The following is a 16,397-nucleotide window of genomic DNA, read 5'->3' as shown; positions in this document are numbered from 1 at the left end:
TTAAAAAATGATAAATCAGAGGAATGTTTATTTTTCTGAACCCTTGCTAGTGGAAGAAGACTAAAGTGTAAAGTGAAGAGCTTCCTCGAAAATAATTTTGTGAAGTGCTTCAATGGCACCAAAGTGCCTTCAACAGTTTCAGACATGCTCGCTGGCCCTGTAACACGGGGCTTGCCCTGTTCCCGTGCACGGTCTCCCTGTAGCAGACATGCGGCCCTAGCAGGCCTCGGGGGTGTGCAGCAGGCTGCCCGGGCCTGGGCACAGTGCCGGTGGCTTGTACCTGGGATGACATAATCGGAGCAAATGGTGCAAGATGTCTGGGCACCGGCACTATTTCTGGGCCTGATGAAGACAAGGCTGAACTCTTCTCACAGCTGGCGATGGAGATGAGAGACACTGGGAATCCAGGAGCTGGGCTTTGATTTTGTTTCTGCAAGAGGCAGCCAATCAATGACTCTTGTCGTTGATGTTTCTCTCTCTCTCTCCCTCTCCCTCCCTCTCCCTCAACTCAGTGAAGATAGATTTAAATTAAAAAATAGATGTGACTCACACACAGTGGAAACCCGGGTTAAGCCCGCCTGGCCTCCCTTCCCCTGCACTCTGACCCAGCAAGGCCTGGACCCCGGGGGCCTCAGGGCGGGGCCACCGAGAGGGAGCCTCTGCAGCCTAGAGAGGCCGCCAAGGCCGCCGGGGGCGGGGCCCAGGCGCCTTCCTGCTCAGGGTCTGCGGAGGGTGGGGTTGCGCTGCTCCGCGAGAGTCGACCCCCGTGTGGTGGGGACCTGAGGCCTTGCCCTTCACCCTCCGACCTTCCTTGTCCCTCGTGGAGCCGCCCGACGCTCCTCGTGGGGGCGACAGGGGTCCCACCACTGCGCGTCCTTCGGGCAGCGGGGGTCGGTGGCCGACGCCCTGTTCCAGGCGCTGGTGACCTTGGAGGACGGGTCGTGGGCTTCAGAACCGGGAGGGGAAGCGCCCGGGCCGCCCTGGAGGGCGCTGCAGGGCCTGAGGCCAGAGAGTCGTGGACGCCCCAGGGAGGAGCAAGGACCTGCCTGGTCCCCGCTGGCGGGACGGAGAGGCCCCCCCGCAATGGCTTTGTCCCCGCGCACTGGGCAGCCTTGCCCTGTGTTCCCGAAGGTCAGCCCGGGGAGCAGATGTCCCCCTTTTTTTTTTAAATGTTTTTATTGATTTGAGTGAGAGGAAGAAGGCAGAGAGAGAGGGACACACATCCACATAGATTAGTTGCCCCCCAACATGCGCTCTGCCCTGGGCCAGGGGTCAAGCCTGCTACCCAGGTACGTACCCCAACCTGAAATCAAACCCGAGGCCTTTCAGCCCACAGGCTGATGCTCCAACTGCTGGGCCACACTGGCCAGGGCTCCTTCAGAATTTTAGATTAATTTTTGGCAGATATAAAAATAAGCCCTTTTTAAAGCTCTATGAAGGAGAAACAGCTGTCTTTATGAGAAAGTCTTGTTTTCAAAACAGGTTGCTCGCCATGACTAGACATTCTATTAGCAGTGCCAAACCCAGACAAGGCGGTGAGGGAGGACAGGTTTTCCCTCCTGTGGTTCCCTGTCCCCCTCCTTAGCATTTGGCCTGCCTTCCCCTCCAAGTTTTCTAGTGTTTTCCAGTCTTGCCTGGCTGGAAATAAAGTCATCCGTAGTAAAGCCTTAGACAGTTCCTGTTACTCCTCTTGGACTGTTTGCGCTCTTACAGAAAAGCATGGCTACAGGAAGCAGGAGTTGAACTCCGCACACAGGCAGAGAAGAAGGGCGGGCGGTGGACTCGTGAGCTGGCGGGTGGCGCTCGGGTGAGTGGAGGCCGCGAGCTTCAGGCCGGGAGGGCTTCACTTACCCAGGACTCAGACTGTACCTGATGGTCCGTCCTGGTGAGGAGAGGGTCTCTCAGGTGGGTTCTGCCACTACGTTGCTTTGCTGCACATAGCAGTTCATCTCAACCACTGACATGGAGCATGAACTTCCTTTCTGTCACTTATCGTCCCAGCTTGAGATCAAATCCCTTTTTGTTTGTGTGTTTCAGGCTGAATGAGCATGTTCGTTTCGTGGCACTATTGAATATGTGGCACCAGATACGGCCAGAGGGGAGATTGGGGACATGACAGAGTGTGTTCTGTTTCTGACACTTCTTTATATACCTCTCTAAAATGTGTAATAACAGGTGTGATAACCAAAGTATAACAACTCAGGCACAGCCTTCAGCAGAGTCCCCTTTCTTGTTGTCTTGTCTTTATGTTTCTGTCCTTTGCTTCGTATATATGAACACACTGTGATATCTAGTGTTTGGGCGGGAAAAGATAATAGGAAGGTGAGGACATTCTGGGTTTCCCTTTATTCAGGTTTTATTGGTGAGGGTAATTTTTTGTTTTATAGAGTAACAGTCTTTGTTAAAGGAAACTTCAAAAGCAACTAATTCTTCAAGTCATAATTTTTATGTAATTGCCATGAGAAGAGTCTATATCTTAAGCAAAGCACCAGCTGCAACTGTATGGAAAACAAAAATCATGCATTTTCTGTAGCATGGGCCCTGCTCTTTTAGGACACAGCCGAGCCAGAGTACAATACAGTACAGAGGTGTCACTGAGGGCACCAAGTGTCCCGTGTTGCTGTCTGCATCATGAGGATGATTTTGGTCAGTGTGTATTGACATTACTGATTTTTCTTAGAAAAATACATGAGACGTATCGTTGGCTGTTTCACCTGCGGTTGATATTTGCTTTCTAAGAGATCCTTGAAAAGGGAATCTTTCTTATTTTCTTCCTCCCAATTTCTGCTTTTAACTTTGAGATGCTGGAGGCTTTCTTGATTGTCTCTTCAACAGACATAAGCATCGTAACAATCCTTGGAGAAAAAGATAATCCAAGATAGTCTAAGTTTGTTTTCCTAAGCCCTCTAAAGAGGTCAGTTTTCCCTCCCCCCTTTCCTTTCTATGTGCAAAATTAAGGCCTTGAAGAGGCCTGACTCACATATATATATACACACACACACACATATATATACATATATATGTATTTAACTATGTCCTTGCTGATTTCAGAGAGAGAGGGGGAGAGAGAACTCATTGACCAGCTGCCTCCTGCATGCCCCCTACTGCCCTCTCCTGGGGATCGAGCCCACAATCTGGGCATGTGCCCTGACCGGGAACCCAACTGAGATCTCTTGGATCATAGGTCATTGTTCCACACTGAGCCACGCCGGCTGGGCTAGGTCACATACTCTTATTTCCTGTATTAAAGGGTGCAGGCCTGTCTAGTTCTTTCCTAACACTTTTGCTTTATGAATAACTTTCTCCAAATAAGGGACTCTGACTATTTTTTGCGTCCCCTCTCCCTCATCCCCTTTCCAAACCCCTCATGCAGAGCATAGATATTTTAAGTGTAGAGAATGTTTGCTGATGGCTTATCATGTTTAAAGCCTGTCCTTCGACTTTTCATGACTAGGAATCAGATTGTAGAGCTGTGTCAATTGGTTTCCAATCCAGCAACAGAACATTCTGAGGATCTCACTCACATGGCAAGAAAAGTGCTCATATAAAGAAAATAATTGAATTGTTGGTTTAGTTCACTTCAAGGTATTCTTTGAAACTCTTGGGAAATTTGGTAAGAATTGATAACTATTCAAATTGGAAAATTACCTTCTAAGACCTAATGGAACCAATTTTTTTCCTAATCCTAACCCGGGGATATGCTCATTAAGTTTAGAAAGAAGGGAAGAGAGAGGGAAAGGGAGAGAAGGAATCATTCATGCGAGAGAGAAACATCCTTGGGTTGCCTCCCGGACATACCTGACTGGGGATTGAACCCAACCCTAGATAGGTGCCCTGACTGGGAATTGAACCCACAACCTTTGGGTGTAGGCAATGATGTTCCAGCCAACTGAGCCACACAGGCCAAGGCATGCCACCCGTTTTTAGGAAAGAAAACTTTATATTGCTCCTAGAATTTGTGCACACTGAGGGCCAGAATACAGCTAAGTTACGGGGAGCCCATGGAGCACTGCTCCCGTGAGACACACAGTGTGTAGCGCGCTGGTCCGCGCGCCTGCCTTGCACTCACTTCCTGTGGTTTCAGTCGGCCTGAGCCTGTTTCTATGTCATTGATATGTTTTCTCTGTAAAATAGGTCTAGGCTCATGGGTTTTCAATCATTTCTCTGGAGCCTTGGCCCTGACATTTGGAAGCAGAGAGTTGAAAATGTTAGCATGGAGCCCAGCCGGCTGGCGTGGCTCAGCAGTTGAGCATCGACCTGTGACCCAGGAGCTGCAGGTTCGATTCCTGGTCAGAGCACATGCCCGGGTTGCAGGCACGATCCCGAGCAGGGGCCGTGCAGGAGGCAGCCGATCAGGGACTCTGGTCATTGATGTTTCTCTCTCTCTCTCTCTCTCTCCCTTCCTCTCTCTGAAATCAACAAAGACATATTGAAAAATAGATAAATAAAATAAAGTTTTAGCATCCAGTTAATATCTCACTGGCATAAGCTCACAATCTCAACTATTATTGAAATCTTGTTTTGCATAATTATAAAGGAAGTATTTTTCAGTATATCAGGATTCCTTCAATTATATATAACTTGCCCAGTTCTCAGTTCTGGTAACTACATTTATAAGTTTGTTTCCCAGTTAGCTCCCATTTTGTTTTACATTATTTTAAATCTCAGCATGCTTTCCGCAAATGAAGGCCATTCCGTTCATGAGATAGGCTCTATAAGAACTGACTTAGGTTGGTGTGAAAAAAGTAACACCTATAGGTAGGATTTTTTACATTTTCACTTTTGTTCTTTGACTTTAAATAATTTTATAATATTTATTGCAGCTGGATAATTAATAAAAATGCTAATCCGTACTTCCTCCCCCCCACCCCCGATCATGAGTCCAAAGATTTGATGTTCTTAAAAAATTTTAATTTCTTTTAAATGAAATTTTTTTTTTTTTTTTTTGTCTCATTAACGTGGCTCAGAGGTTGATCCAGGAGATCGAGGTTCGATTCCCAATCACAGCACATGCCTGGTTTGCAGGCTGGATCCCCAGCAGGGGGTGTGCAGGTTCACTGACTCTCTCTCATCATTGATGTTGTATCTGTCCCCCTCTCCTTTCCTCTGTCTGAAATCAATTAAAAAGTTTTAAAATACTCATTTTTAATTATCCAAAGGAGAACCATTACTAGTTTACAAAATAATTACAATACTTTTAGCTCATTGATTGACAGACTAAATGTTTAAATTCTTTTCTGAGGATACCTGCATATTTGTTCTCCAATTGTTTCCCTTGCTTATGCTAATTGAATACTCCTTGTAGAGAAAGCTATGTACAAAATCTTTTAGTTAAAATATCTTCTAAATATGCAGCTTTATTTTGTTCGTTTTTCTTCCTATTAATTGCATGTTAATTAATATTCTATAAAATTGTTTTCCAGGCAGTTGACTGGTGGAGTTTAGGTGTCCTGATGTATGAACTACTAACTGGAGCATCCCCATTCACAGTCGATGGGGAGCAGTATGCCCAAGCTGAGATACTAGGCAAGACTTAGCAAAATAAAATGAATACACTCTTGCTTAAAGGAACTGATCGCTTTTCTGTAATTCGGCTGATAGAAGAAATAATTTTAAAAAATGGAGATAGACAAGGTTAGGTTTAAGTGGCTATTTTCCATTTATAATCCTATAATGTAGATATATAACCTTTCTGTTTCTTTGTATTTTATGTGCCCAGATAGATCTTAAGTTGCATGGGGAGAGAGCCCTATTTTTTATGTACCCCACAGTGCTTAGCATGGGGTGTGAGCCCCCATGTCCCGGGCCGGGCAGCATTGAGTGCCAGGGCCAGTTGGAATGTGGGCGCAGAGGCTTATGGGATGCGGGCATGGGGACAGTGGCCATAGAAACAGTGGAAGGTGGGGCACAGAGCAGTTGGGCTCAGAGCCAGTCGGTGTAGAGCCAGTTGGTGCAGAGACGTCGGACGCAGAGACTCTGGTACAGAGACCTTGGGCCCAACACAGTGGGCGAAGCCTGAGGATGGATGATGCGAGCAGGGAGCTCCTGGAGCTCTTTCTTCACGGCCCCCTCATCGCGTGGGTGAGTAGCCAGGCTCCCTACTACGTTGGTGCTCCGGCCCTTCTCTCCCCTGCCTGTGGTCCCTACAGACCCGACTATTGCCCCTTGGGACCCCGGGGAAGTCCCAGCACGTCGGGGTCTTAGCAGGTGTGGGGTCCAGACCAGGGCCTGGGGTCGGGAGGCGTTTCCAACTCGGGAGCGTGTGCCCCCTGCAGCGTCCCGGCCCTGGGCTGTGAGTGGGTGCGCCTGTTCCCATCAGGGTGCTGGGCTGCCATTCCAGGAGGAGACAAGCTATGAGTGGTCACCCCAACCCCTGTCGCTTGGCCATTCACGTAAAGGACTCCCCAGAAAATATCCTTGTGTAGTTTTTGAACTGAGTCCAGGTGGTGAATGGTGGTGATGGGTGGGCCTTGGGGGACGTCTGAGTGGGAATGTATACAATCTGCGGTGGGCACAGTGAATTCTAATAGATCAGATGTGAGTAATTTGTTGAAAAGTTCCTTTTATTTTTCATTTCTTTCCCGTTCTGGGACACTGGGAAAAAGTGAGGAGAAAGTTTCCCTCCCGCTGTCTCGAATCTGTTGCCTGGAGTAGGGCAGGGAGAGGGGCCCTGAAGAAAGGTGGGCTTGGAGCCCACTGAAGCATGCGTGGGCATTGGGTGACCCTCAGCCCACAATCCGTGGTTGTCCTGACGAGCTTCAGAATGTGTGTGGGGTGACTTTTCCTGCCTTTCTGCATCCTGCTCCTTGCAGGTCAAAACCTTGGGACCCTTTGAAGGCAGCAACGATGACAACCTGAGGGTTTACATGAGTCTGGTCGATGGCATCTTTCTTAACCAGATCATGGTAGAAATGTAAGTTGTCTTCAAGTTTGTTTTCAGGTTGTGAAAGGAGACCTGCAGTTGCTCTGGGAGGTTCCTTGTCCCTGGGCCAGTGATATCTCAGTATAAGGGCCTTTACCGCCCTTCCTTGGGGTGGGAAGAACTGCAGGACAGTGTGTTAGCAGCTTGATTGATGAAGGACATTTAGAACTGTAGATGGTGCAATTAACTTCAAAATCAGCTATTTCATGTGGTTTAAGCAATGAATTAAAAAAAAACAACAAATCACACTTTTTGGGGATCAAGGAACTATAAGGGACAGTGTCTGCTTACAAAATGTGTCAGGGGTTGGTCGGGAGCATCTGTGAGTGACTAAGGTTTCCCCCTCGGTAAGGACGCCTGTGTTTCTGAGCCACACCCCTTACAGCCTCACACTAGCCTAGACTTGGAGAGGACTACATGCCACTGGAAGGGAGGTGTGGCCAATGTAGGGAGACGCCATTTCCATTGCCATGTTTCTTTCCCTAGTGATCCCAGGCCTGGATATCAACCCATCAACCAGCAGGTGAACAATGATATTAACCTCCGGACTGAGAACTTAAGCATCCTGGTCACAAATATCAAGACCTTCTACCAGGTGAGGGCAGCTCTTGGTGTCCCAGGTGTTCTGTGCCCCTGACACCGACTTCACTCAAACAGTTGCTCTTTGCCCCTAGCAATGTCTTCACTCAAACCTTTCCCCACGGGAATCCTGGAGGAAATGGTATTCACATTTAGGCATCTCCTTGCTGACACTTGGTGTGTTTTTGCCATTTTCATCTTTTTCTTTTTACCTTGTGAGAAGGTTCAGACGTTCGATGTCTTTACTTTTCCAGCAAATGTTGTTTGAGCTGTGTGGTGTGCAAAGCACGGGTGTCTGGTGCTTTGAGAGCCCCAGACATGAGCCTTGGGTCGCCAATGTGGCCTCTAGCACCAGTCACACTGGGAGTGGCTGGAATTCCTGGGGAACCTGGAGGACGTTCTTGGCCACACCTCAGCAAGTCTTTGTACACCAGCAATTCAAGGGGTGGAAGGAGATATGGGAGCACACGAGAGTTATGTTGGGCCAGGGCGGTCATCGACGAGCCTCTAGCTTGTTGACAGGAGTAAACTGTAGGGTGTTCCATTGGCCCTGCTGTGTAATCATCCCCTTTTCCTTTATCAGTGCTTGATGGCAGGATACTGAATGTAGAGTTTCAGCGAGCTATGCAATAGAGAGACTCCTGAGAAAATTTGGAAACCTGTTTTTAAAAGGTTTAAGGTTGCTTTGTTAGAGAAGATTTCTATAACAACCAATTTCGTGAGGCCAGGAATGCTTATGGAACCTACCCCCTTCCTTGTCTTCTGTAAAAATTTAATTTGTATCTTCTGATTTGTAAAATCGAAGGCCCATCTGCTCAGGGAAGAGGACCTGGCCTGAGGCCCTCGGGGAACGCAGCGGTGGGTGCGGGTGTGAGCTGCCACACTGCCAGGAGGGCTTGTCAGAGACACCCCGGCAAGGGGCTTGGCTGATGGCTGGTGGCTGGGCCCGCTGTCAAAGGCCCTTGGTCTGAGGGCCAGAAGGCAGCTGGTCTCCCACACCAGCTCTCCGATGGGTGCAGATTAGCTGTGACTTATCCCTCTCCCAGGGAAGGGCTGCTGTACAGGAGAGAAGCCGCCTGATTCACATCGTGTCCCGGAGACCTGCTGAGCGCCAGCGTCCTGCATGATCGGTTATAGACACCCAGCAGCACCTCTTTCATTTTCATTCTGTATTTTCAATTGCACAAGCAGACCGTAGCATAAAAATAAAGACATCTTTTACAAAGACACTCACAGCTGACCCTACGGTCCTGGCATTAACACATCTTCTTTGACCCCAGGTCTCTGTCCATAAGCAGACATGATGCGTATTTGGTTCTGATCCAGGCAGAAGTGCAGTTAGCTTGGAGTTTTCACATGGTTTCTATCCTAAGTTTTCCTTCCTCGCACGTGGCTTGCTCATAGTGACCGTGTAGTGGCCGCACACTCATCCTGTCATTTTCTTAATGCCTCTTTATTTTTGTTTCCTGTTCTCAGTGGTAACTTTTCCTCTTTGTTTCTGTAGGATGTTCTCGAGCAGCTCGTAGTCATGCGTTTGCCGAACGTCACGATGATCGGCAAAGATCCGCTATCTGGTGAGTGAAAGCTGTGCACAGAATTCTCGGTTGCCTTAAATAATACACAAACGCACAAGTAGAAAACAGATGGGCTGTGTGCACCCAGGTAGGAAGCACTGAGTAGAGAAAGGATTTTTTTTTCTCATCTGATTTTCCCCCCTACAACCAACCAGTGTCTCACCAGTGAGATTTTATAATCAGATGAGCCTAATTAAATATGTTGCTTTTTCAATGTAGGCCGAAGTATCGAGGAAGTCAGGAAACTGCTGGTGCTGATGCTGGGCTGCGCTGTGCAGGTAGGGCTTGGGCAAGAGGGGAGGAGGCCTGCCCTCAGCCATCTCATGTTGGGGTTTGTGGGGATTAGACTCCACCTTAGTGAGGCAGGAGGGAAGCTGCCTGAAGCGCAACGTGACACATCCCTGGCTTCCTGAGAAAAGGGACCACTCATTAGGTGGTAGCCACTGCTTGTCCCAGGGCACCTTTGGCAAGAAGCAGGTGGGGTTTCCTCAGCCTAAGGTGCCATGAGCAGATGGTCCCTGGTGTGGGGACACCTAGAGCAAAGGTCAGAAACCACACACAGCCTGGGGGCTGAGTGTGACCCACCCCCTGTGTTTGAAATGAGCTTTTCATTGACCTATAATCCAGGAGATGGCGGTTTATTCCCAGTCAGGGCACATGCCCAGGTTGCAGGCTCAATCGCCAGTGGGGGGCATTCAGGAGGCAGGCATGAATGACTCTCTCCATTGATATATTTTTTTCTCTCTCTTCCACTCTCAATATCAATAAGGTATATTTTTTAAAATATTAAAAAGAAAATAGGCTTTCACAGGAACAGAGCCTCAGTTGTTTCTCTGTGTGTTACCCCTGGCTGCTCCCACACCAAAGTGGCACAGGTGAGACCAAATGGCCCGTAGACTCTAAGATATTCTTACCATGCAGCCGTGTGAAGATATAGTTTGCCACACCCTGGCTTGAAGCAGGTGTTCTTCATTTTATTTTATTTCATTTTTTGTGTTTTTTCATTGATTTCAAAGAGAGGAAGGGAGAGGGAGACAGAGACTAAAACATGGATGGGAGAGAAACACTGATCAGCAGCCTCCTGCATGCCTCCTACTGGGAATGGAGCCTGAAACCCAGGTGTGTGCCCTGAGCAGCATTTGAACCCAAGACCTTGCGGTGCCTGGGACAACAGTCAGGCACTGAGCAACACCGTGTTGCTCAGGCACACTCGGTGTTGTTGATCTTTACTTGTTTAAGATGTGCCTGGAGAGCTTGTTTCAGGTGCAGATTTCTGTGTTTCACCTCCAGTGTCTTCTGCGTGATGGCTCCTCAGGTGATTCTGATGTAGGTGGTCAGAGCAAGTTCTAGAGAAACCCCCAGGGTAAGGGACCGTAGGGAGGACAAGGGACAAATTGTTGGTTACAAAGGAGGAAGCCAGGGGCTGGGTGGGCAGTTGGTTTGGAAACTATTCCTGTGGGTGGGAAGGGCCCAGGTTGCCTCAGTGGCAAATGCTTCCATTAACACGTGTTCCCCTCTGCAGTGCGAGAGGAGAGTGGAGTATATAAACCGGATCCAAGAGCTGGACTTGGCCACCCAGGCCGGGCTCGTGGCCCATATTATGGAGGTAGGTGTGTGGCTGGCTTTGTGGGGCTCAGCCGGGGACCCCCACTCCTATTGCAACCAGGAGGCAGGCTGTCTCCACGAGGGAAAAGTTTAAAGCCTATGTCACCTGTTGGTGACTTTACTAATTTTAGGGTTCAGAGACCACAGCAATATGGACCCTGTTTATAAAGGTAGTGTCTTGTAGGAGCTCCAACCCCAGATTGCCACTCTGTTCTTTGCTAGTCTGAAAACAGCAGTCGGTGGAGCAGCGGGGAGAGATGTCGCCTTTATTACTTGCACTCGGCCATGATAGGCTAGGGCCTTACCTAGCAGAAGAGAGGGGACAGGAGGGACCCATGCTGGGAACGGCCTGCTTGCAGACCCAGGACAAACAGAGCCTGGTGAGGCTTGTTAGCCTTCAAGGACATGGGAAACCCTTGGGTATGTGGTGCCCTGCTCCTCGTGGCAGCTGGCCAGGCCGACACCTTTCCACTGCCTGGGAGGGGGATTGGGGTGTATCCTCACTTGCTTGACCCCACAGGTAGTCATTAGCGAGCTAAAATGAAATGGGGGTAAAAATGAAAACAATTTCTTCACAACACCTTCATCAAGTCTGCCATTGCCTAGTCTTCTTGCCTAATGTGGACTCAGACTGCTTTTAAGTGCTCTCAGATGACTCTGAAGTGGTTTGGGCTCAGAGTTTGATTTACAGACTGTATTCTGGCACATGTCACCCCGCTTCAGATGGTTGATGTTCGAGAAAGATTCTCTGTTTCTGTTGGTGACATGGCAGAGAAACAAGCTGGTACTAGTTAGGAAGTGAGAAAGCACCAGGTCCCTGAAGGGCTGTCACTGCAGACTCAGCCCCTGGGGTTGGGTCCGGAGGGCTCTGTACTGAGGACAGCCCCTCTGACATTGACCTTGGCAGAGGTGGTAACGTCAGGGAAGTGGTTTCCCTAGAAACCGGGCCTGTGAGGGCAAGCCCCGACCTGAAAATTTATTTCCCTGACAGCCTTCCCCACCCTCCGTCCAGAAGAAGCCTTGTATGTTTTAAGTGCCTTAGGAGATGTGGTTCGGCCTTTAGTCTGATGGGACAGATTAGATAAAGGCATGAAAAGGACGGGAGCAAGAGCACATAGGAGCAGGTGTGTGACTGGCAGGGTCAGGTGAACAGAGCTCCCCTCGCCGATGCCGGGGACAGGCTGTGTGATGGTTCCCCGGCCTCCAGGCACCACGGGCCTGGGTTCGGAGTCAGCCCCGGAGCAGGAGTTGGCTGCGGCTTGTTGCAGTCGAGGGGAAACTCAGCATTGTCAGAAACACACTCAGCCATTCCTGTAAGTGCGTGGCCACCTCTTGGCCTGAGAATCATTCTGCCTTTTGATTTTCCTTATGTGTCCCCATGTTTTGAAAATGTATGTAGCTGGGGACTAGGTCCTTGCCACTCGCTGTCTGTCCTGCTCAACCAGCAGGATATTTAAAATGAGAGGGGGTGGAATGCAGCCAAAAGAATCCTGAGCGATGGTCAGATTCAGTGCTGGCTGCGGGGACTTGAGAAATAGTTGCGTGCTTCTCAGGCAGTCAGGTGCCCGGGATCCACAAGAGACCCACTGAGTGAGAATCCGGGAGGAGCGACATGAGCCTTTAATTTGAGCTGCTCGATTGAGTGATGTGCAGCTGGGGTTGTGTCCCAGGAACCCCTTTTCAGACATGAAGGGCGTTTCCCAGACACTGGTGTGGAGCAGGCCTAGAACCCAGCCCCTGAGTCCCAGATCCTGGCCTTTGGGGTGCCCCGTATCATTGGCTGAGGTTTCTCCTAATTCCCTGAGGTCCTCTGACTCCCGACTTTTCCTTTGTGAGGTGGGGAGAAGTAAGGAAGTGGGTGCCATTTGAGAAACTGGAAGGCCCCGTTTTCATGTGGGTTTTGTTGTTTAAGTTATTCTCTACCTCCATTTACTCCTCTATAATATTTAAGAACTTTTTTGGGTGCGTTTCCCTGAGTGTCTTCCCCTTTTGTGGCTTGAGTCCTCCAATAGTCATCTTCCCAAACTGAGATGACAAGGACATGAACGAGACCTTGTGCCTCTGGCTGCTCTGGGGGGTCAGGTTGAGAAGGAGAGGCTGGCAATCGGTGGAGAGGCGGCCCGGCAAGGCCGTGGCCGTGGGCCTGCACTCCCAGCCGGCTGAAGGGGAAAACCAGGTGGTGCGAGTGGCCAGTGGGACTGAGATACAGGCTTACCTGAAAATTATTTTAGATCATGAAATATTTCCCCGAAAAATAACATAAGATTGTTGTGTACCAACATTCTGACCTAAGTCTTTTAATATGGGGCCATGTTTGCCTTAGATTTTAAGTAATAAGATAGTATTCCTCTTGCACCCTCCCACACCCAAGGCTGACCTTCTTTGTGTGGTAAATGGATGGTGCTCCAGTCACAACATCTGAGGAATTTTGAGGGAACTACTGCATTGTAAGGAGCTTTCTGGTGTTAACATCAGTGTCCTCTTTGAGCTGGTGATGAAGGGAGAAGTGGTTTGTGAGGGTCGAGCATGGGAAAGCACTTGTTCAGGAGCCCCGTGCCGGCCATAGGAAATTTGTGGATGAGAGCTGTTAATGTCAGTGACATGGGTCCGCTGTGGGAGAGTGCGCCTAGGCCCCGTGGCATGGCCATGGTGGGTGGGTGCTCTCAGGTTTCCCTGGAGCTGCTCCCTGTGCAGCCTCTGCAGCACCCTACCCGTGTGTGCCCTCAGGTGACCCATAGTCCGGAGAATGTGCTGGACTTGCAGAATTTCAGACTTCCAGACATGATCCCAGAGGAGTTAGCGGCCTTCTCCAGGAACATGCTGCTTCTCCTGAAGAGGCTGCTACGTGAGCGAGACCAATGCCAGGAGGTGTGTTTGCTGATGGCCAAGTGGCCTGTTGGGACAGGTTGAGGAGGGGCCTGGGCCTGGGGCCCAAGTGCTGGGTGGCTGTCTTCATCCTGACTCTCCCTCTGAATCCTGCAGACCACCCCGTCCTCCTCTCGGATGTTCCCCGGGTGTCAGGACATGGGATTTTCCCTGCACTGCACAGTCACCTCCAAGACACCTGTGTCAGGGTAGAAGTTCAGCTTGGGGACACTGCTCCATTCACAGTCCCCTTTTTGTCTCACTAACTATATCCTTGGTTTTCACTAACATAGCACCATTCTCCTGGCTCCCTGCTGGTTTTACAGTCTTAGCTGACATCCTCTCTTTTACATTTTTCCATCTTTTGGTTCTTTTTCACCAAGTACTAGTGTGGGCACTGTGCTGGGCACAGGAGCCTGCTGATGAGACCCCCCTCTCTGCCCACCTGTCTCAGGAGCAGGAACACCTCCAAGTGCAACAGCCGCCTAGTCCTTTCCAGGTCTCTAGCGCGGACTCAGCATTCTGCCTGACCAGCAGCCTCTCCATGGAGGAGAAGCAGCACTTGGTCGAGGAGCTAGAGAACACCAAGGCCAGACTGTGCCTCATGAACCAAGAGCTGTGAGTCCTCCTGTGCCCCTTCTTTCTGTTCTTCTCCCACGTGTCAGCAAGCCATTTCTAGCACATGGGGTTCATTGCCATGAGGTGAATCAGACGGGAGAGCTCTGATTTGCACCCTGGAGTCCCTGGGCTCTGCTCTGAGCTTGATCCCTGTTTGTTCCTGGACTAGTCCACTCCCAGCCTGGTCCACACAGGAGGGTTTCTTCTGGTGCTTTAGGGCTCCTATCAGTGCAGACACTATAGGCTTAGAGAGGCAGCCTGCTGTTTACCCTCAGGCCTAGTGTGAGGCTCAAGTGGTGACACACTGGGGTGGTTTTCTTGGCCGGAGGGAGGATGTGTCTCACCCCATCTGGTGAGCCTGTTCCCCTTTCCTGAAGCTGGTGATGTCACTTTGCCCATCATCTCGGGTGCTGCCCTCCTTCCCCTCCCCGCCAGGTGGCCTCACTGCCTACCTGACTCTGGAGTGGCACAGTGCCTCCTGGAGTCCCCTGACCTGTCCCACACACTCAGAGGAAAACTCAGTGTCTGGTGGGTGTAGTCTGAGAAGAGTCATTAAAAGTGGGGGATTCCAAGATGGCGATGGATTAAGTGGAAGCTACACTGACACTCTCCCAGGACATAACTGGAATTCCAAGTAAAATATGGAAAAGATTATCCTGAATAATCAACGGAAGACTAGCTAGAGAGCACCCTTATAACCAAGGACCTAAAGCAGAGAGCGCCTAGAGACTGGTAGAAAGTATGGAGGCTAGAGATGGCTTCTTGCGCACCCAGAGGCAATAGCTGGAGGTCTGGAGGGCTATCTCAGCTGTGGGGTGTTCCCAGTGTGAAGTCTGGATTCGAAACATGAAGCTGGGCTCCTCAGCCCAGAGCAGCACATGTAAGAAAGGTGACCATATACGATGTAGCTGTGAAAAGCACCGAGATTTCTGTGTGCCAGGGAGTGATGGCTGGAAATGCTGGCAGCCTCTTCAAAGGCCAGTGCACAAAGTTTTGTGTCAGCTACTCATTTTGAGCTCTGGTGGAGGGAGGGCAGAGTAGACTAGAGCTGTGTGAGGAAAATCCTATCTCTGGGGCTAGAGCTGAAGGGTGGCCATCTGAATTCCTGTGCTGAGTCATTCCCCCAGATGCAGAGGCTGTCTTTCTCAGGTACACCTGTACTTCCCAGGCAGCTTTTGCCTGGGGGGGGGGGGACAATTGCCCCACCCTTTGGCAATCCTCTCACCCCACCCTGTGGTCTACAGCCTGAACCTGACTAAGAGACTAAGAATAACAATCACCCTGCAGTTAGAGGTGGACTGTGGTTGACTCTGGTCTGCCTGATCTGCTTCTGGACCCAGGGTTTGGAACATCAAACCCTGGTGTGCATGTTGGTTTTTCCCAGGGGCACCCAGCCCCAGCAGAGAGAGCCAGCCGCCACAGGTTGTGGATCACGTGTAGCTCCAAACAGAGAGTACCCAAGGCCATTCACAAAGAGAGTTTGACATTGGCCTGCACCAGAGACCCTTCAAAAAGAATGGGACTCCTAGCACATCTACCTAATACATACACAGAAAACCTAAGAGGCGACCAAAATGGGGAGACGAACAAGCCCCCACAAGAAGAACTAAAGGAAATGGAGATACACAATCTTATCAGATCCAGAGTTCAGAATAATGGTTGTAAGGATTGCCCTAACAGCAGAAGAAAAGATATGGAAACTATGCAGGCTATTAAGACTGACCTAGCAGAAATACAGACTACATTGGGCCCTAGCCGGTTTGACTCAGTGGTCAGAGAGTTGGCATGAGGACTGAAGGGCCTCAGGTTTGATTCTGGCCAAGGTCACATACCTCAGTGTTGGCCTGGATCCCCGGCCCCATTCTGAGCATGAGTGGGAGGCAACCAATCAGTGTGTCTCATATTGATGTCTGTCAGTCTTTCTGTCTCCCTCTCTCTCGTACTTCCTCTGAAAAGCAATGGAAATCATATCCTTGCATGAGGATTTAAATAAAAAAAGAATACACTGGACGGGATAAACAGCAGAGTGTTGTAAGCTGAGGATGAGATCAGCCAGTTAGAAGACAGGGTCGAAAAAATACTGAATCAGAGATCCAGAAAGAACAAACAAGGGAATTGTGTAACGGAGCTGTGGCACAACATGAAGCATAACTGCATTCACATCCTTGGAGTCCCAGAAGGTGAAGAGAGTGAGCCAGGGATAGAGAACCTGTTTGAAGAAATAGTGGCGGAAA

At 49.7% G+C, this 16,397-nt stretch overlaps 1 protein-coding gene across 1 annotated transcript; it reads left to right on the top strand.

Annotated features, from left to right (window-relative positions):
- Positions 1 to 6,021: 6,021 nt before the first annotated feature.
- LOC308562825 (protein Daple-like) lies at positions 6,022 to 14,167 on the top strand (the record flags this gene model as incomplete). The annotated part of the gene is made up of 8 exons (XM_081149257.1): positions 6,022 to 6,081; positions 6,813 to 6,913; positions 7,409 to 7,517; positions 9,006 to 9,075; positions 9,295 to 9,353; positions 10,598 to 10,681; positions 13,408 to 13,548; positions 14,000 to 14,167. The coding sequence occupies 8 exons, from the start codon at positions 6,022 to 6,024 to the stop codon at positions 14,165 to 14,167; spliced, it is 792 nt and encodes a 263-aa protein (XP_081005383.1).
- Between the last annotated feature and the right edge of the window lie 2,230 nt (positions 14,168 to 16,397).

The sequence above is a fragment of the Miniopterus schreibersii genome (genome assembly GCF_964146895.1).
Source record: "Miniopterus schreibersii genome assembly, chromosome: 10".
Classification (NCBI taxonomy): Eukaryota; Metazoa; Chordata; class Mammalia; order Chiroptera; family Miniopteridae; genus Miniopterus; species Miniopterus schreibersii.
Note: the sequence above shows the minus strand (reverse complement) of the source record. Positions and strands in the feature narration are given on the sequence as shown.